Source organism: Perognathus longimembris, chromosome 4 (assembly GCF_023159225.1).
Source record: "Perognathus longimembris pacificus isolate PPM17 chromosome 4, ASM2315922v1, whole genome shotgun sequence".
Taxonomy (NCBI): Eukaryota; Metazoa; Chordata; class Mammalia; order Rodentia; family Heteromyidae; genus Perognathus; species Perognathus longimembris.
The window spans coordinates 54681634-54702231 of NC_063164.1; the positions used below are offsets into that span (position 1 = coordinate 54681634).

The following is a 20598-nucleotide window of genomic DNA, read 5'->3' on the forward strand; positions in this document are numbered from 1 at the left end:
AAAGCATTCTTTGTAGAACGTGGCAGATGGCAAGATCAGCCTGGCATAGGTCTGAGAGCTCCATGAATATTTGCAAGAATTTATTATCATCCTAAAGCTCACCAGGAAGAGATATGTTCCAAGAGTCAGAATTTATAAGCAATGTCTTATATTAAGAAAAGGTTGATTTTTATTTTCCCTTTCAGATTTTGGGGTAAGTGCATTCTTAGCAACAGGAGGTGATGTTACACGGAATAAAGTAAGAAAAACATTTGTTGGCACCCCATGTTGGATGGCCCCTGAAGTCATGGAACAGGTAAAATAAAAAAAGATTACCTCGATTGATACAGTGTTATGACACAAATCAGTAGTACACTAAAATTTCATTGCAGTCAATTTTAGTAGAATGAATTGTGTTAAGCCTTTAGTAAGTTAATATAAAAGTTATTTATAAATATGTCTTCCTGATAAAACAAGACACGTATGTCATATGGCTGTTGTATCATTGTGATTCTTCTGCTGTTTTTCTTTCTTAGGTGAGAGGTTATGACTTCAAGGCTGACATGTGGAGTTTCGGGATAACTGCCATTGAATTAGCAACAGGAGCAGCGCCTTATCACAAATATCCTCCTATGAAAGTAATTACTGTGTGGGGTTTGAGATGTGATTGGGTGGCATTGATTTGTCTAATTCTCTTGAACTTACTCATTTTTCCCTTAGACATGCAGAGAATTAATGGAGGAATTCAGCCAAGTTGAATGCTATCTAATTTTCTCAGTGAACAGAATGAGCAATTCCCAGCTTTGAAGCTGGCTTTATATTCTTAGCTAGAATTCAAGGAAGAATCTCACTAGATTGGTCAATAGAGGTTGAGAGCTCTGACAAATGCTGGTTATGACTCTTGAGAGCAGAATAATTCTAGTCCCCAAAGAATATTGAAAACATTTAGTGATATCATCTTTGCAGATGGATTTTGCAGATCCTCAGGCCTTTTATTTTTATTTTTTAATGTCCCACAACATTTTCACCCCAGACCTTACAGTGTCATGTTGGTGGCTCATCTCATGTGAATGAGTCATGGTGTTTTTAGCCTGCAGCATATACTTTGGGTACTGTTTCCAGATTTTTGTTATCCTTCGATTTTGCCTTCTTCATTATTTTTATTACTTCTGGGAACTGAAGTTACTCCAAGGACTTTGTATTTTCTATTATTTTGTTTTTAAAAACAAAAACAAAACTATTTTCTAACTGAATCCTAATGGAATTTGCTAATCCTGGTCTGAAATCCAGTAAAACTTTTCTCCAAAGTTCACAGCCCTACACATTGTCCTTTTGGCCATTATCTTCCATAAACACCAAACTGTCACTTTCATCCTTCATGTATTCACACAGCTGAAAGTGTTTGAAAAGAGCCTTGGCATGTATAGCATTTGCATAAATTAAAGCTGATTTATGCATTAACATGTTTTATTTCACTTTGTGGGTCAATCGTTACACATTGTACTTTCTTATTAAAGCAAGTTATTTTGCTGTTACTGTAAAAGAGCACTATTTTTACCTTTTTGGAATTGAAATGTGATTTTATTTTACCTTCCTCTCAAAGCAGCACCATCTTTTGATCTGTTTGTGGATCTGTACAACTCCTGGCTATCTTTCTGTAGCTTGTTTCAATGGTACCAAGCTGTTTTTCAGCAGTTTTCTGTATGTGTTCTCTCTCTCCCTCTCTCTCTTTCTCTCTCTCTCTCTCTCTCCCTCTCTCTCTTTCCCTCTCTCCCTCTTTCTCTCCCTCTCCCTGTTTTGCTCTTTCTCTCTCTGTGTCTCTCTTTTAAAGGACATCATGTTACCTTCTGCAAATTGTGATTTTATTTTTAGGATTGGTAATATATTTCTGAATCTTTGTGTCCAGTTGGTTCCTTAGTTATGGATGGGTTGCACACATGACTGCCACTTTTTCTTTGCACCACCTCTCTCTTTCCCAGCCAGCCTGTTCTGGGGTTGTGTGCTGGAGGCACTGGGAGAGCTTGGTCCTAGAAAGCTCTGCTCTGGTTGCTTGGGGAGCTCATTCTTAACACATACAGCAAATTCCATAAGTACTGAAATGGAATGGCAAAAAGGTCAAAGAGTCCATGAATAGATTTCCAAAGTGACATGAATATTTTGAGTACACAACATTTGAAAAGTAAAATAATGGAAAACGTAGTGAAGGAGGGCCTTTGGTAGCTTTGTACAGAACTACAAATTCCAAGAGAGCAATGGGTAAAGTGAGCTTCTGTCTTCATGTTTCTTTCTGCTGCAGGTGTTAATGTTGACCTTGCAAAATGATCCACCCACTTTAGAAACTGGAGTGGAGGATAAAGAAATGATGAAAAAGTATGGCAAGTCATTTCGAAAATTACTTTCACTGTGTCTTCAGAAAGATCCTTCCAAAAGGTATGTCAATGTTAGTGGAGGAGCTAGTGACCTGGTTTGAGTCCTGACAAAGCTGTTTTTGTGGATAGGAAAGGTTATGTGAGAACACTGGGAAGATACGTCTAGTTCCAGGGGAGCCCTTCTCTGGTCTCCTGATTCCTATCCTGTTAACAGAAGACAAAATGACTCCAAGGGGGAGAGAAGCAGGTGGAGGAAAAGAGGAGGAAGATCAAAATTCTTACTAAGTCTCCCCTGTGCCTGTTATGTGGGCTCCATCATCCAAGGAAATGAAATAAAATAGAACTCAAAAGAAATTGGTAGTGCTGCATTCAGAAGTTGAGCTGATACTCTGCACTTTGTAGGTTGAGCTGACCTCACAGGATTTGAACATCTGTCTAGCGCCAGTCTGAACCAGGCAGAGCTATTGAATTTTGCATGAGCTTCCTCTTAGTTGCAGAGTAAGTTGTTTGTGCATTCAAAATATTATCAGTAATGAAGATTAAGGAGATTTTTACCTAGAAAGATTCATCATATAAGCAGAAGCAAATGGCTTTACATTACCTTTAGTGTTGTTTTCTTTATTTTTGTGTTATTGCACTGTATGGCAAATGTCTTTGTTGTCTGAATTGTCTCTGTAGCTCTGTGACTTTGAAATGCCCTCAGTAGTGATAATGGATACTAGTCCTTTATTATTTATTGATTTATTTATTTGCACTTAAAGGAGAACATTTTTTATGTGAACCACACATGGGGCTTACATTGGTAAGGTCCCTTTGTAGGTACGTGTGTGTGTGTGTGTGTGTGTGTGTGTAGCTTCACACTAGTGTAAACCTAAAATGGTCCCTGCCCTCCCAAGTTTGATTGATTTACACACACACACACACACACACACACACACACACACTTCCTTTTTGGTAGTGGTAGTGATGGTTGTGGGGCTTGAACTCAAGGCTTGGGTGCTGTCCTTAAGTAAATGCTGTACCACAGAAGCCACAGCTCCACTTCTGGTTTTTTGGTAGTTAGTTGGAGATAAGAGTTGCATGGACTTTCCTGCCTAGGCTGGCTTCAAATCACAATCCTCACATTTCTCCCTCCTGGATAACTAGGATTACAGGTCTGAGCAACCAGCTCTGGGCAATATATAGGGTGTGTGTGTGTGTGTGTGTGTGTGTGTGTGTGTGTGTGTGTGTGTGTGTGTTGGTTTGTTTTCTAGGTTTCTTTTTCAGGGATGGAATTTCTTGTTACAACATATCCTTTATTTTTATCCTAATTCTCTTGTGAAACTTGTAAGACTTTTAAACTCTCCACAAATTACTGTTTGAGAAGGCTACCCATCTCTTAATTGAACAAAACATTTTACAGTGTTTTTTTTTTTTAGGACAGGTACAATGGTTATTTGCTACTAATCAGAATGTAAATAATATCAATGGACTATTTTTGTCCATATATTTTAGTTGTCCTTTTTATTTAATTTATGGAACTTATTTTCCCTCTACTGTTTCATTGAGATAATTTCTTTACTCTCTGCAAGGTGATAATTCTTTTAGATTCTGATTTTTTTCTTTAATGCTTGCTTTTCCTTCCCTTTTCTTTGGTGTCATTGTTAAAGGTATCATCTTGACCTCACCAGGAAGACACAGTTTAATCCTTCATAGCCCAGTGAAAGAAATGCTATCTTTCCACTTAGTTCTGGGTTACTCCTAAATCTATGACATTATTGCATTATTTGAGATTCCCTCTAGTGGCAGTGATAAATAATGTCACACAAATCTAGATTGCTAAGAAAAGATGATTCTCATGAAGACTTTTTCATATGTTAATAACAATAACTGATATTAATAACATTATTTGGTACAAAGCATTAGTAGTTTAAGGCCTCCTTTTAGGAATTTTCACTTTAACCTAATTTCTCTTTACAACTATGCAGTTTAAACAATTTTAGACTGTTAATGTGTCAACTAACCAAATGGCTCTTTTAATGAAAATATGGGTATGAATATTATATGTTAATATATGTAAGGCATTTTAGGAAAAAAGCACAAAAATGATTTATGAAGTGTGAGAATAGATAAAAGTAACATCATTATTTTTTATATCAGATTTTATTTTTATATGGACATAAAACTAAATATATGTTAGTATTTAACTATAGGGCACAATTCTGAAGTTATGAATATTTCAAAAGTTTCTAGACACCTCTGCCCTTGCTGTTGTAGATTTCTTGTTCTGTCCTCTTTACACCTTCTTTCTAGAGTTATTCAAGTACCGTATCTTTTAACAGTTGGATACAAGATACAAATGAATAAAAGCAGAGCTATATCATTGTCTCTATGACTTAATATCCTTGTATGTGAAAAGGGTTAATAATAGCTCCTTCACAGGATTGCTACTAGGATAGAGTGAGACTGTGCGTAGTATATACCTGGGGTGTCCTTCTGTGCTTTAGAAATTAAAATTGCCATTCATTGTTTGCCTTTCTTCCCTAGCTAAATGGAAGGTGTTGACATTTTATGTAATAGTTGAAATATGCAGATGATATGTCTTTTGTAGCACTTATTACTCTGTGTACACTTGTTGTATTACATCTATAAATTCTTAAGGAATTTATAAGTCAAAGAAGGATCTGAATTGTTTATGTTTAAATACAGGGTCTGTTTTGTCTTACATACACAGGACTATCTCTTGAATACCTAAAGTTGATTTGGAAGGTGCGATTTGAGAGTGATTTGAAGCTACTGGAACAACAGTCAAGATGGTTGAGGAATTAATGGAAAACTTTAGATAATTTTTGTTTATTTCTGTTGCCTGGAGGCAGGTCTGAGATCTGTAGACCTGTGCTCAAAAGCAGTTCACTGGTACAAAAGTCCTGTATTGCTTAGACCCTTTTTTTTTTTTGCCAGTCCTGGGCCTTGGACTCAGGGCCTGAGCACTGTCCCTGGCTTCTTTTTGCTCAAGGCTAGCACTCTGCCACTTGAGTCACAGCGCCACTTCTGGCCATTTTCTGTATATGTGGTGCTGGGGGAATCGAACCCAGGGCCTTATGTATATGAGGCAGGCACTCTTGCCACTACGCCATATCCCCAGCCCCTGCTTAGACCATTTTAAACAGTGAATATCAGCATAACCTCAGCAGAACAGTAATCAGGACTAATTCACTCTGTGAATGTATGCTCAGGCTTACTATGAAGAGATTGGTTTTTTGGGTGCGCATTTGCTATATTTTTAAATTTATCTTTAAGTAGCTGTGCAGAAGAATTTCCATTTAACAAAGCAGTTTGTGAATATGTCTTGATCAATGTCACCCCTTTCAACATTCTCACCCACCATACCCTTTCCCTCACTCTTCGTAATTTCATAGGATAAACATTGAATTTTTGACTACATCCTCTCCTCCTTCTCCTCTTCATTTGTCTACCTCTTTCCCCTTGACCCCATTCCACCCCATTCAAGTAATGTTTCAGAATTCAGTATTCTCTACAGCTTTGTTCTGCTCCCATAGTCGTTTTTTTTTTTTGACAGCCCTGAGAGCCTGTTGGACTTTCCTTCTCAGAGAGAGCTGGCAGTTGGGACCCTTTGCCCAACTTTGTTTGTACTTTGAATTAGCAAAGACAGTAAGTTGCTCATATGTACATAGCAGAACATCTTGCTATTTTTTAATGTGCCTCGATCTTATAAATTACATTCTTCCTATGGGTTGCAACCTATTAAAAGAACACAGCATTTTCTCTGAACATCAAGGGAATTGATCTTGCATAGGCCAATGCATCAGAAATAATACTTGAGAATTCCTTTTTGGGGGGACAGAGGGGTAAGGAAAGCAGCTCTGCCTGAGGTCAGTGATGTGTTAGAACTTATTAATGCAAGTATGAATGCATGTTGTTAGAACTATTTAAACTGCATCATAAATATCCTAATCCTTTGAGAATTACATTGAGTCTTAGTGGACTCATCCATATGTATTAACTGAATAGTTCTAAGAGATTTTTTTTTTCTAAGAACGTTGGTAGTTGCAGACTCTCTTGTATTGTTTTTGAGGATTAAGAAGTGGATCATCATTGAAAGCCTGCCCCATTATTTGGGTTGCAAGTAGCATTTTAACTTTTCTTGTAAAACAGCATTTCTTGTTAAAATGTGAATTACATAGCTTGGTGATTGTCCAAACAGTACAACCATGTAAGGCATGGCTATGCAGAACTCTTTCTCCTGTAGTTTTCAGCTAAAATACAGGTGAAATTGATGCTTCCATGTAGATCAAACCAAAATAAGAAAAAGACTTAAGATCAAATGGGCAGTGGGCAGCTCTGCTTGTATAAGTGTGTGTGTGTGTGTGTGTGTGTGTCTGTGTGTGTGTCTGTTTGTCTGTCTATACCAGAGTTTGAACTTAAAATCCCATTCCTTAAGATACTCATCCACTTCAGCTGGAGATGGAATCTAGTAAACCAATTTGCTTGGCTAGATCCTCCAGTTTTTAGCCTCCTGTAATCAGTAGTTAGGATTGCAGGTGGGAGCCACTGGTACATAATGGCTCTATCTACCTACCTATTCTCTTTCATAACTACTATCACTTCCTTTTCTTTGTTAGTTTCTTATTTCAGCTTCTATTTCCCAAGCTTCTCATGGATATGGTTTGGTACATGTGGGATTTTACATCAAAGCTGTGAACACATCGATTAACTTAAACACAAAAAAGGATCTAGTGACCTGCTATTGAGTTGTTCTGTGTAGAGTTGGAAGGACCTATAGCTTTAACATTTAAACCTATGGAAAAAAAAGTGAGTTCCTTAAATCTACTTTCTTACATCATGATAGTTTTGTATGTTTGAAGAGGGCTAAGGGTGAAATGGTGTGTAGAGAGAGAGAAAGGGGTTTTCTCTGTAGTATGCTTTTCCCTTTTACATTTTTTGTCACCATGGAAATGACCTTGCTGGGAAGAGAAAGCATTTTCCCAGCCCTGTAATTCAAAAGTACATCCAGCATTTCCCAGTCTTTGTCTATGTTGACTCTGTAGTTGACCCTGAGTGTATAGAAAGAGCATGGTGAGAGTGGGTCATGTGGAGGAGAGAGGGAAGCATTTTAGCTTCCCTTAGCAACTTTACTGTCTCCACTTTTTGTTTTGCCAGCACAAGTCTTTTTTTCATTGCATCTTTCCTCTACCCCCACATCCTGTGTATTGGATGGATACTTTGTCTTTAGTGTTGACTACATGTAAATGCATGGGTTATAGAACTGTGCCCAAGTGTCCAACAGCATTACTTTCACCTGTTAGATAATGGTATGAAAGTTAGCTGTAGCACGTTTTTATTCTATTTTAGACATTCAGAGTATATAAAAATGAGTAGTATATGTCTCCTGGCTTGGAAAGGCACTTAATTCAGTGAAAGGGAGGTAGAAGGAACATATATACTGGTAATTCTGGAAGTGTGGATAGAGCAGTGTGGGATCCCCAAGTTGAGAGCAATGAATTCCATTTGTAGGAGCTGGGAGGGGTGTCTTGAAGATGATGGCAGCTAATTGTTTCTTGACTGATGTGTGAGGTGTGCCAGTTTGTTATGAAAGATTTTGGAGCCAGAAAAGCAGTGTGTGATCTTTCGTGAAAGAGCTGGAGCTGAGAGAAAGGATAGGGGGAGGAGGTAAGGAAGAAGGGGAAGTACTGCAATGGTGGTGAAACTGGAAAAGTTAGAATGTGCTTGAATCTCTCAGGTCGCCAAAATCTCTTGAGGATGGATAGAAAAGGATCAGGTACTTTTGTTAGTTTATTTTAGTTTAGACACTAGCTTGGGTAGCATTGTGAATGGTTAATTGGAATTCGAAGTGACTGAGAAACTAACTGGGAGCCTGGTTTATTTGTATTAACTAGAGATTAGGCTATCTAGGCTTCACACAAAACATTGTCCTTGAGTTCCTTAATCATCTTCATACAGTTTTTTTTTTTTTTTTTGGCCAGTCCTGGGGCTTGGACTCAGGGCCTGAGCACTGTCCCTGGCTTCTTTTTGCTCAAGGCTAGCACTCTGCCACTTGAGCCACAGCGCCACTTCTGGCCATTTTCTGTATATGTGGTGCTGGGGAATTGAACCCAGGGCCTCATGTATACGAGGCAAGCACTCTTGCCACTAGGCCATATCCCCAGCCATAAAGTTTTTTAAATATGTGGTCTCCCTGTTTTGCCCAGGTTGGTCTTGACTTCCTAGTACTTGTACTAGCATCTTTACTTATTTATTCTTTTTTGCTTCCGGTCCTGGAGCTTGAACTCAGGGCCTGTGCTCTGTCTCTGAGCCTCTCTGTGCTCAAGCCTAGTGCTCTACCACTTCAGCTACATTGTCACTTTGGGCTTTTTCTGAGTAGTTTACTGGAGCTTTCTGTCTGCACTGGATTTGAACTAAGATCCTCAGATCTCGGACACCTGAGTAGCCAGGATTATAGGTCTGAGTCACCAGCACCCCGCTTAGCATCTTGGGTTTTAAAATTTCATTTCATGCCAAGTCTGACACCAAATCCTGCTTGTTTGTATAATGGTACCACACCGTGTTGTCCGGGTAGCCTGTCTCTCTCCCTCCACTCAGACACAATTCCACAGTTTGAATGTGTTGCTCCTTTTAGAGCCAGACAACATGCTGACCTTTCTGTGCTACGCTGTAAGTGGTGGATGGTACAGTTTCCATCTGTCCTCTTTGTTATATGCCCAGCACTGAGCAAATGCTACCTACAAACAGAAGGTGCTCAGTAAATACTGAGAGAATAAAATGATGAATTTGGCATAGCTGGAGGCCAAAAACTTTGCTGCTTATAAGAAAAAAGGTACATTAAAATGATAAAGGTGAGTCATGTAGAAATAGTTAGATCCCTTTTTCATTTTTACGTTCTTTGCCTTTTTAATCAAGTGCAAATTCATGAACTTAATGAGCTTACCAAAGGATGAGCCCACCTGTTGTTTAGACTCTTATTTATTCAGAGCAATTAGTAATTAGCAGCTGTTCATTGTAGTGGTTATATAGACTCAGGGTTATTAGGTAGCTGTAGCCAGTCAGGAAACTTGAAACTTGAGGAAAACAATCAATAACAACTGAAATAGAAATTTTCTTTGTCTAGAAATATGGTTTGTGGCCCCTGTAGACATATGCATGTGTGTATATGTCAGATTTTCTTAGTCCTTATGTCCATTGAAGAGCATCTGGACTGACTCCATACATTGGCTATGGTGAATAGTACTGCTTGTGCTGTTGTCTGCCTTTTAAAAAAAGGAACTATTGATGAAAGAAGCTATGTTTTACTTTTTATTTTTATTCGCACTGAGGTTTGAATACAAGGCCTCATACTCACTGGGCTTGCTTGCTTGGTTCTCACTGTGCCATTTGGGCCATTTCTCCAGACAAGCTTTTGGCTGGTAATTTATAAATGGAGTCTCAGTGACTTTTATGCCTAAGTGGTCCTAGATTTGCAGCTCTAAGCCTCTTATGTAGCTAGGATTAGAGGTCTGAGACACTTGGGCCCAGCAAGGAAGCTGTTGCTTGTAGAAGAATGTCAGTTAAACATAGAATGATTGCTGAAACTAGAAAATCATCATTCTTCCACTTCTTCTGAAATAATTGTTTAAGGCAAAGATGCTAAACCATTAGGGGAAAGGATTTTAGGAACATGATAGTAGTACCATGCCAAAGTATTACCCAACAGAACACTTGCTGATTGCAGTAGGGAAAACATACTTTACAGTAGAGACCTAGGACCTAGCACAACTACGGAGTACCCTGTCAGTACTTGCTTCCAAGTTGCTGCAGTCAGAAGTATTTGACACCATGTGTGAAGCATAGCACCAGGATCCCTAATCTGCAGTGCTGGCTACAGAAGTATTCTGGATTTAATAGAGTTTGGGATTTTGGAATATTTGCAAATATTTACTGGTCGTGTATCCCTAATCTGAAGATCAAAAAAAAAAAAAAAAACCACTGAAATGCTCTGAAATCTGAAACTTGTTTGCCTAATGTATAAACACTCAAATGCTTGGTGAAACCTAATCAAGCCTCCAAATCTAACTTTGAATTTAGAAGAAATAGAAGAGAAAGTTTTGTGATATAAGGCAACAATGAGATCTATCCAGTAATGCTTTTAAATGAATTTGCATTTTATCAGTCACCATTACATTTACCTTCCCTGAACTATGTAGCATTAGCATATTAACACTGGGCAGACCGAGTTAGATAGGGGGATCTGTGGGCCCCTGGGGAATCAAAAAGCACCTTGGATTGTAGTTACTCTGACAGAGTCATATTCTAGCCTATATGGTTTCTTAGTAAGTACAGGAATTTAGCTTGCAGACAGGCCAGTCTTCCATCTTCTAGTAATACTGAATTCACTTAGCAAATTATAAGACTGAAGGATGGAAAATGGATCATGCCCCAAGCATTCAACTTATAGAAGTTCATATGTTTTTGTAGTAGAGGTGTTTAGAAAGGACTGGAAAATTGGCACTGTTTTATTTGGTGCCAGCTCATAATTAACTTTGCTTCTGGTCTTCCAGAAATACTCTAAGGTTAAGTTTATCATCAAGGCAGTATATTTATTAAGTGGTCATTGTTTCAACTCTAATTTATTATTGATCTTTCAGGCCCACAGCAGCAGAACTTTTAAAATGCAAATTCTTCCAGAAAGCCAAGGTAACATGCTTAAACAAACCAAGTAAATCTGCTATTTTGAAATCACTATGAATTTACATGTATCTTATATGGTGTTCAACTGTTTGGATCATTTGTTTTACAGAACAGAGAGTACTTGATTGAGAAGCTGCTTACAAGAACACCAGACATAGCCCAAAGAGCCAAGAAGGTAAGCGGCTCCTGACCCACCCAGAGGAAATGAATCCTATAGGACAAACAGGAGAATAGTTCTTATATTCTCTGGATATGCTATTCAGAGGCTACCTCTATTGTGATTACTTTAATAATTGTATTAGCTTTTGGGTTATTTCAATATGTTGGGTGAGGAAACAAGGTGGGTACGCAGTGATTTCAATTTTCTACCAACTTTATTGAAAGATCAGACAGTGTTTTGTGGAAGTTTAAATACTGGGGAGGTTAAATAGCCTTAGGTATCTTTGGATTTTAAGAGACTGAGAATTCAGTGTCCTATTCTCCTCCATTACATTAGGGGACAGTCTATGTAGGCAGGTGCTCTTCCCATTGAAGCCACACCTTCAATCCCTAGTTTCCACACAGTTTGAAATCATGAAATTGAAAAACTTCTCTTTCATAATGGTTGTTTAAGTATTTTAGGATACAAGTCTTTCCTCATAAAAGGTCTGCAATCCTTTTTCTCTACTTTTTTTTAAAGTAAGGTATGTTAATAGTTACCTGAAAATTTTTCCATTCTAGGATAAAGACTTTTAAAATGCTATGTATGGGTGAGTGTTTTTATTACATTGTTCCAGAGCTTCATTTATTCTCACTGTAGATTTCATTATGATATGAAACCTAGCAAAAATGTAACCCTTCATCTGGTTCAGCTTGGTTTAAAAATTATACTGAATATTTATAGTTAACATGTATATAGTTATAGGTTTAGAAAGGTAAGTTTTTCATTAGCCCTCTTTTTCTGCAGCTAGAGGAAGCTGGGTGAATCTGAGTGAATCTGTGCTGTGAATAAAACTGGCAAATGTCCTGTGGAGATTGTAGCTAGTCACACCCAGGTTTAACTCACCATGTTTACTTCAAGACATTACCTTTTCCAAAACATTCTTTAGCAAATACATTTAACTGGTGCCTTAGAATTGTTCTAAGCAGATTTTAAAGCAGGTGTCAAGGAAGGGGACCTACTCTGTGCTTGTATCTGAGCTCTCATGGCCAGAAAAATCCTATGGGTGAGCTGGTTTCTGGGTTTAGGAAGAGAATATTTATTTCACTTTGGAGCTGTTGGCCTGCTAGATGTCCCTGAGGGAGCATGGAGATAAACAGATGGTCATCTGAAGAGGCAGTGCAGAGAAGCTATAGCTTTCATTTGTGGCAACAGGTATAGAGTCTCAAAGAGACCAAAGTTTGAGCCCCAGCAGATTCATGAGGGTATGGGGGTGGGAGGGTGGGGGTGTACTTGGTAACATTCCCTGGGATGCCAGACTCTAAACCTACTTTTGATCTCCTGTCTAAAATGTCAGTCACTGTGAAAAAAAGCTATTTCGGAGCTGTTGGCTTCTGTAGTACACATCTACAAAGGACTACTTTTCCTTTGGACTATATCTTTTTGCTGGGAGTTTCATTCATTCTCATCCTGTCATCTATTTCTAACAGAGGAGTCTTGCAGATCTACTTTCTCCCCAGAGCTTCAGCCTCACACCTCCAGTTCATTTTTCAGCTGCCTACCAGTGACCTGCAGTCATCTACCATGCTTGCAGTTTACCTCCCTTCTCCAATCTAATGGTCCTGGGTTCTTCATTGCTTCTGGAGTCCCCTACCCTTAGCACACTGGGATTGCACACTGGCCTCTTTCTGCTCACTGTGTCCTCATGACTGTCTTCCCTACTCCTCACCTGTTCACTTGTGAATCCTGTCTTTGTTTCTATACAGTATTTCTGGAATCTTTTACACACACACACACACACGCACACACACACACGCACACACACACACGCACACACACACAGTGAGGGCACTTGCTCTGTAGCCTAGGCTGGCCTAAATTTACAACCTTCCTGCATCAGTCTCCTTAGTGGTGGAATTAGAGACAGTCTACCACACCCAGCCAGCTCTTGAGTCCTTGATTTTTACTTCAATCTTAAGCCTTATTTTGTTATTTATCCCTTATATGGAAAATTGCTGCACACTCTAGCATCCCTCAGAAGGGTAGAGGGAGAATGAGAATATAAAGTAATTCTTTAAGCATTGTGTATGCAGCCCATGATAATATTCTCTGGCTTTATGAAATTCTTTTGTTTTACATTTCATTTTAAAGTACACTTTGGTTATCAGCTGTACTCTGCTACTTACCTGTAGATTTGTTTGTTGATAGGTTGACTGCCTAGAACTATGTAATCATAGTGTTGTTCTTCATAGTATGTGCTCATAAATATTTACTGGCTACAAGATCACATGTGCCTGGGTAGAGCAAAGGAAGGTCATTTGATACCATATTTCAATTCACTTTAACTCCACATGTGCCTGGTTATACATTGGTGCCTAGAATTCCTATTAACAGTGGGTGACTTCCCCTTTCCCTTCCCTTTCGATATTTGTAAGCAACAATGATACTGCTTATTAGAAACTTCTCATGAAGAATTGACCAGAGGAAGTCAATGTTATTTTAGTTATCATGTGCGGTGAAAATCTTTAGTGATGGCTTCACATGTCCCTCCTTTTTACAATGTTTACCTTTCTCAAAGTTACTACAGGGGTCTTCCATATGTTTCCATATTTCTCGTCCTCTGACTTCTGTTTGTGGAGGGTTCCTTGCTGCTTGCATTCCTTCTTACTGTGGTGTTTCCTGGTTAATATTTCTCTGGTTTCTGTGGTCTGAATTTGTTCCTCAGAGGCTACTTGTTATTGTAGGTACATTGACTTTTGTCCCTTCAGTTTGTTTTTTCACATAGAAACAGATAATCCTTTCATAGACTAATAATGTTTAAATGATAACTGGGCTTTTGTTTAGCTCTTGGACATTTCGGTAACCATGTTAACTTGATGTTTGTTTAGAGAAGTAAATGTGATCAAAGTACACTATATTCATGTATGAAATGTCATGATGAAACTCTTACTATGTATTATGTAATATATGCCAGTAAAAATATAACTCCCTCCAAAATTAATTTAGTTTTCATAAACATAATTCTCTTCTTCTCTTTCCTTATAGAATTAACATGGTTAATTACCATGGTTTTTTTGTTGCTGTTGTTTGGTTTTGTTTTGTTTGTTGTGGAGATTGATCTCAGGAAGACCATTGTGGCTCCTTAGTAAGGATGATTGGTCTCTGTGTGTGATAATTTGCAGAAATCAGAGATAACTTTCTTTCTGTAGAGCATGTTGGTCCATTCAGGGTTCCTTTGCTGACAGTGTTGTTTAGGAGGTATCTTGAATTTGTGTGACCTTAATCTTTCAGTCTGTAAAATGAAAGTGTGGAAGGGTAGTGAGAGATCTGATTTGGTATTCTTGGACCCCAGGAGGCTATGTCTATATGAAGGGAGAATATGCTAATGACAATCCTGGAGAACAGTGGGGCTGTTAAACTTGCTTGTGCATGGGAAGTAAAGGCTTCACAGACTGCAGTCTTGCATGTGGCTCTCCAGAGACCTCTCCCAGCCATTTTGGGGGAGTTTGAAAGTTTAACTGCATGGTGCTTCATCCCCCACTAGATTGGCTGGATGGGGAAAGAGAATCTCAGTCATTCTGTTAAAATTGAATGCATATATCTAGGGCTGTGTACATCTTCTTAGCAGCACTTAATCCTCAAGAGATAAGAACCCCAAGTCACCACATTCACACTTATACTTAAATGTCCTAAAATTCACATATGGCAAGGGATCAGTAGCTACAGAAATGTCTGAATGCCAGCCTCTCACTAGAGAATATACTGGATGGAGTAGGGATGATGTGAGAAAATGCAATGCATAGTTCTTAATTGTGGTTACCAATGTTGTCATGAGAAGTAGAATTGTAAATTTGCTTGCTTTTCTTTTTAATGCTGGTACTAGGGTTTGAACTTAAGGCATTTAGCTCTCAGCTCTTTCATTCATAGGCTGATGATCTGCCATATCTCCAGTTCTGACTTTTTGCTGGTCAATTGGAAATAAGAGTCTTTTATATTTTCTCTTTATTTTGCGGGGGGGGGAGTGGTAGAATGGGGCTGAATTCTGAGTAGCTATGATAATAGGATTATATTCATGAGCCATTGGCTGGCAGCTGCTTACTTTTTTAAAAACTTTAATCATGAAACTAAAAAGTTTAAAATGTCATATAAACTGGGTAAATTGGGAAGATTAAGGTATTATTTTGGGGTCTCGCAGAATTTCTCTCATTTTAAGGACTCAAGGCTGTTGGCCTTACTTGGTCCTATTCTGTGTGCTTAGAAATCAGAAGGTAGAAATATTTATTTAGTATGGTATCCTAATAACTTTCTCTATGTATTTTTATTTTATTTTTGTTTTGCTCAGTTAAAGAGATTAGACTTAAGGCCTTGAGCCACTTTGTGCTACCATTTGAGCCACAGCACCACTTCTGGTTTTGAGTGGTTAATTGAAGATAAGAGTCTCACAGGAACTTTTCTTCCCCGGGCTGGCTTCCAAACCATGATCCTCAGATCTCAGCCTCCTGAGTAGCCAGGATTACAGATGTGAGCTACTGGTGTCCAAATAGGGAATATAGTTTTTATTTTAAAATAATTTCGGAGCAACACAGAGTTAAAAGTGCTTCTTTATATATTCCTCTCTCTCTCTCTCTCTCCCTCTCTCTCTCTCTCTCTCAGGAAACAATTCAGTGTAAGTTGCAGAAAGTACCTTTTAATTCTAATTGCACTTCATATGTGTTTCCCCCACAAAACAGTCTCATAAATAATAATAGTACCGTGAGCAAAAGCATGAAATTAACATTGTTATCCTACTGATGCTTAGTTCTTTGATTTTAATAAAATTTTAGTAATTTGTCCATTTCTCCACAGGAACCAGTTCAGAATTACTTAGTTACTACATCTCCTGTGGTCTTCCTTACTCTAGAAAAATCTTTCTTCCTTTGCAATTGTCACACTTTTATTTTTAATATTTTTGTGCAGTATTAGAGATTGAACCTAGGGCCTTCTACATGCTAGACAAGTGTTCTACTAGATTGGCTGGATGGGGGAAGGTATGTGAGGGGGAAGGACCCGCTCAAGGTCTCATGACCAGTAAGAGGCAAGACTGAGCCTCATTCCGGTTTCTGATTCTGTGCTCTCTCATCCGTTATACCTCAGAAGGATGAAGAAGGAGTGGACAAGAATAATCAGATCCCAGAACGAGTGAATGGGTGGTGAAGGGTGGGAGATTTGTCGTTTTAGAAGCAAGTTGTCCATTGAACATGTGTCCATGACATTCATGGCCACCAGGGGATACCATAAACATACTGGTAAGCATCTGGGCAGTTTGTCAGCATTCTACCAGGAATGGAAGGAAAAAAGTGCTAGGAGGGCTTTAGAAGTCTTGGGGGGATAGGGAGAGAAGACTAGTAAAAGTTTGGTAGCATCAAATAACTTCAGCTCAGCTTCCTCATGCATAAATGGCAAAGGTAGCCCAGATGTGGTAGCTCACTTCTGTAATCCCAGGTATTTTGAATATAGAGTTGGGAGGATTAAGGCCAGCCAGTGCAAAAATGCAAGACCCTGTCTGAGGACATGAATTAGTTTGTAGCAAATGAGGCCCTGAGTTCAAACTCTAGTACCAAAAAAAGAGAAACAAATAGGAAAAGAAGAAAGCAAAAAAGATCAAAGGTAATACATATCTGTGTTTGGGAGAAAAAATCCTTCAAAAGAAGCATATAGCACAGTGGTAAAGACAAAATTAAAAAAAAGGATCAAAGGGATGTTGTCTTTATTATAATTAATTTTATTACTTTAAAATAGAAACATATAATAATGAATATGTTACTCTCATTATTATTATTTTGTGATTTCATTGTAAAAGTCATAAAAATCTCCAGCTGTGCAATATTTTAATTTGCAGACATGAAAATGGAACTCAGGAAGGATGGCCCTTGATTAAGGGCTCACACATGACCATATAGTGGCAGGCACCAAAGTCAACTTCCAAGTTAACTACCATTGACTTTTTCCTTTTAGTTGATGAGGCAGGGAAGCACTCCTGAATTGCTGCAAAGCTACCCTCTCTTCCTGGAATGACAGAGTTAATGTGGAAGGTTATACATGATCAAGAAACCAGAAATGAAATTTCTAATGCTTTGAAAGATAGACTTTAATTTCTCCAGCTGTGCCAGTAGAGGGCAGCAAGGAATTTTACTTAAACTAAAGGAAAGCTTTGGCTTTTGGAAGGTATTGGATTTATATTAGAGAACAGGTTTTACTTTTTTAAAATTATTTCTTTATTGTCAAAGTGATGTACAGAGGGATTACAGTTTCAGTGAGTACAGTTACAGTGAGTACCTTTCTTATCCAACTTGTTACCTCCTCCCTCATTCCCCTGTCCTCCTTCCCCCTCCCATTTCCCTCTCTCCCTATGAGTTTTACAGTTGGTTTACAGCATATAGTTTTGTAAGTATTGCTGTTGTATTGGTTTGTATTTTTATCCTTTGTCTCTTGATTTTTCTATTACCCTTCCCTTTCCTAGTTCCAATACACATATATACAATATCTAGGGTACCAAAATCAGTTACAGTGATATCAGGGGCAAAACCATGGGAACGAAAGACAAAAGAAAATGTCATAAGTATTTTAAGGTGGCTGCTAAGCTAGTTATAAATGGGATCTCTTTGCCAGTTTGGGTGTTAGTTTATTGGTCAGGAGATTTGAAGTTTGTTGTTTTAAGTAATATTCATTAACACTTTCATTTACAGTGTATTACATTTTTAATGTATTTTACATAAATGATGTCAAAATTAGAAGTCTCAGTTTTGAAGATGAGATTGGAGAGCTTCCAGAATGTAGTGGTCACATTAATGCAGTTTGAGCATTAGCAAATTAATGTAATTTGTGAGGTGGCAGGTGATTTCGGGAAGTTTTTTCAATGTTTGTGGTTCCCCTTAGGACTGGGTAAAGAGAAGTTGGAGGGAGCTGAGGGTTTTATAACTGAAGTAGGAGTAAACCAACCTTGAACAACAACTACCACATCTTATGATCTGGTATAGAATACCCCTGATGATTCTAGGGGCCCCAGGGACCCAGTCCTCTTACAGGTCAGGTCCTCATCCCAGCCTCTTGTTTAGGAACAGTCACATATATTGGCTATACATCTTACTGAAGATCCCAGGTGCTCATAGTGAGGACGTCAGTGATGGTTGATGGTGTTATTTTTTTCTTGTTTTACTGCTGGAGACAGAGGGTCAGGGAGATTAAATTTATTGGTTTAACCGGGACTACAACTGGGACAAGTACTCCAAGAGTGTAAGCCATTTATGCTTTAAATGTGTGCTTTAAAAATGTTTTTATTGGGCTGGGGATATGGCCTAGTGGCAAGAGTGCCTGCCTCATATACATGAGGCCCTGGGTTCGATTCCCCAGCACCACATATACAGAAAATGGCTGTGGCTCAAGCGGCAGAGTGCTAGCCTTGAGCAAAAAGAAGCCAGGGACAGTGCTCAGGCCCAGAGTCCAAGCCCCAGGACTGGCCAAGAAAAAAAATGTTCCATTCCTCCCTTCACTTTTCTTAAAATTTGTAGGAGATACATTAAATTTTTTTTTTTTTTTTTTTTTTTTTTTTTTTTGCCAGTCCTTGGACTGGCTTGGACTCAGGGCCTGAGCACTGTCCCTGGCTTCTTCTTGCTCAAGGCTAGCACTCTGCCACTTGAGCCACAGTGCCCCTTCTGGCCGTTTTCTGTATATGTGGTGCTGGGGAATCGAACCCAGGGCCTCATGTATATGAGGTAAGCACTCTTGCCACTAGGCCATATCCCCAGCCCCGATACATTGAAATTTTAACCGCATTCTCCCTCCTGTTTCTTCTCATTCATCTACCCTCCTCTCCTCAGTCCGTTTATGATATAGCATTTCTTTGTCAGAACAGATCTTTGGGCCACTAGGTGGCACTATCAGTACAGTTTGTTGCAGATGCCACAAGACTCCTACTTGTCTATAAAAACCTTTGCTGCTACAGATTTCTTTCTTTGCACTGTGTCTACTGTTGGTGGTTATGCTGGGGGTGAATTTACAGATGTGGTAGCTGAGGAAAGGACAAGGAGTGAAAGCATCATACAGAACTAATTTCTAGGCAGCAAGTGAATTGAGATAAAGAAACCAAATTAAACCAAAACAATATTCTGAATAGTGCTCCTTTACCAGATTCTTTTGGTTGGTAGCTATAACCACTCTGGTTCCTATTTTCTACAATTATTCTGTATTTTTAGATTGAGGTACTTTTTAGCTGGTTGGAAGTTGTGGCTCAGTGGTAGAGCTTCAGCTGTGAGCAAGCAAGCTGAGTAACCATGAAGCCCCAAGTAACCATGAAGCCCTGAGTTTAAGTCTCAGTAAAGTCAAAAGAGGAAATGCTGTGGTTTTTAAACAGCTTTATCAAGAGCTGATTGTTCTCTGTTATTGAAAGTATTATTGCAGGAGTCAAGTGACTTAATTTTACATCCAGTGATATGTTTGAGTTCTGTGTATTTAGTTGCACTGTGCTCTTCATTTTTTGCCTGAGGTGTTTTGACTTTTTGTAAACACTTGTGTACATGAGCTAATTCGTCTGAACTTCATTTGCATATACATGCTAAGAAGAGTCTCCAGACTGCTCTTCCTTCTTACCACTTGTCCTGGCCACAATCCCTGGGTGTGATGGTTCATGTTGCTTGTCAACTTGATTGGACCAAGAAACATCTAGGAGATTAAAAAGCACACCATTAGGTGTGTCTGTGTGGGGTTTCCAGAGATGATTAATGCCCTAGTGGGCATCACCATCCCATCGTCTGGGGCATAGGTGGAATCCATTCAGACAAAGGAGAAATTAGGTAGTACAGGTCCTCTCTGTCTCTCTCTGTCTCTCTGTCTCTCTGTCTCTGTCTCTCTGTCTCTCTGTCTCTGTCTCTGTCTCTCTCTTTCTCTCTCTCTCTCTGGCTTCCCTGATGTGACTCGCTTCAGTAACGTGTCATGATGGCAGGAAATCCCTGACAGTGAGAGCCAAAATGATCCTTCTGCCCATAGGTTGTTTCTGTCAGATGTTTTGTCGTGGTGATGGGAAGACTGACTAGCACATCCTTGGTAACCACCAGGGCTTGACTGCCATATGTATGGTCTCTCGGCAACCTCAGATCCTTATTTACCATTTCTTCTGAAAATAGATAAGCCTCTAGGGATGGAAAGGAACTAGGCTGGAGTAGCAGAAAACAAACAGACAAGCAAACACACAATATGAAATACTGTCAGTACATTGCCTTTTCAATCTTGTTAAACCCCTGTAGTGGATCACTCTTCTCCTTGGCTGCAAACCCTCCCGTGACTTTTTGTCTATGACAGGATACAAGTACAGCTCCTACTGTTTAAAGTGGGGTGAGGCCCATGGCACTTGGAGGGCAGGGACCACACAAAGCTCCAGCTATTACATACTCTAAT

At 39.0% G+C, this 20598-nt stretch overlaps 1 protein-coding gene across 1 annotated transcript in view; it reads left to right on the forward strand.

Moving 5' to 3' along the window:
- The window catches only part of Stk39 (serine/threonine kinase 39), a 267321-nt gene that overhangs the window by 101998 nt on the left and 144725 nt on the right, over positions 1 to 20598 (forward strand). Inside the window, exons 6-10 of the mRNA XM_048345293.1 lie at positions 186 to 295; positions 516 to 617; positions 2276 to 2409; positions 10988 to 11036; positions 11140 to 11205. Coding sequence (XP_048201250.1) covers positions 186 to 295; positions 516 to 617; positions 2276 to 2409; positions 10988 to 11036; positions 11140 to 11205 — 461 coding nt within the window. The remainder of the gene's footprint in view (positions 1 to 185; positions 296 to 515; positions 618 to 2275; positions 2410 to 10987; positions 11037 to 11139; positions 11206 to 20598) is intronic.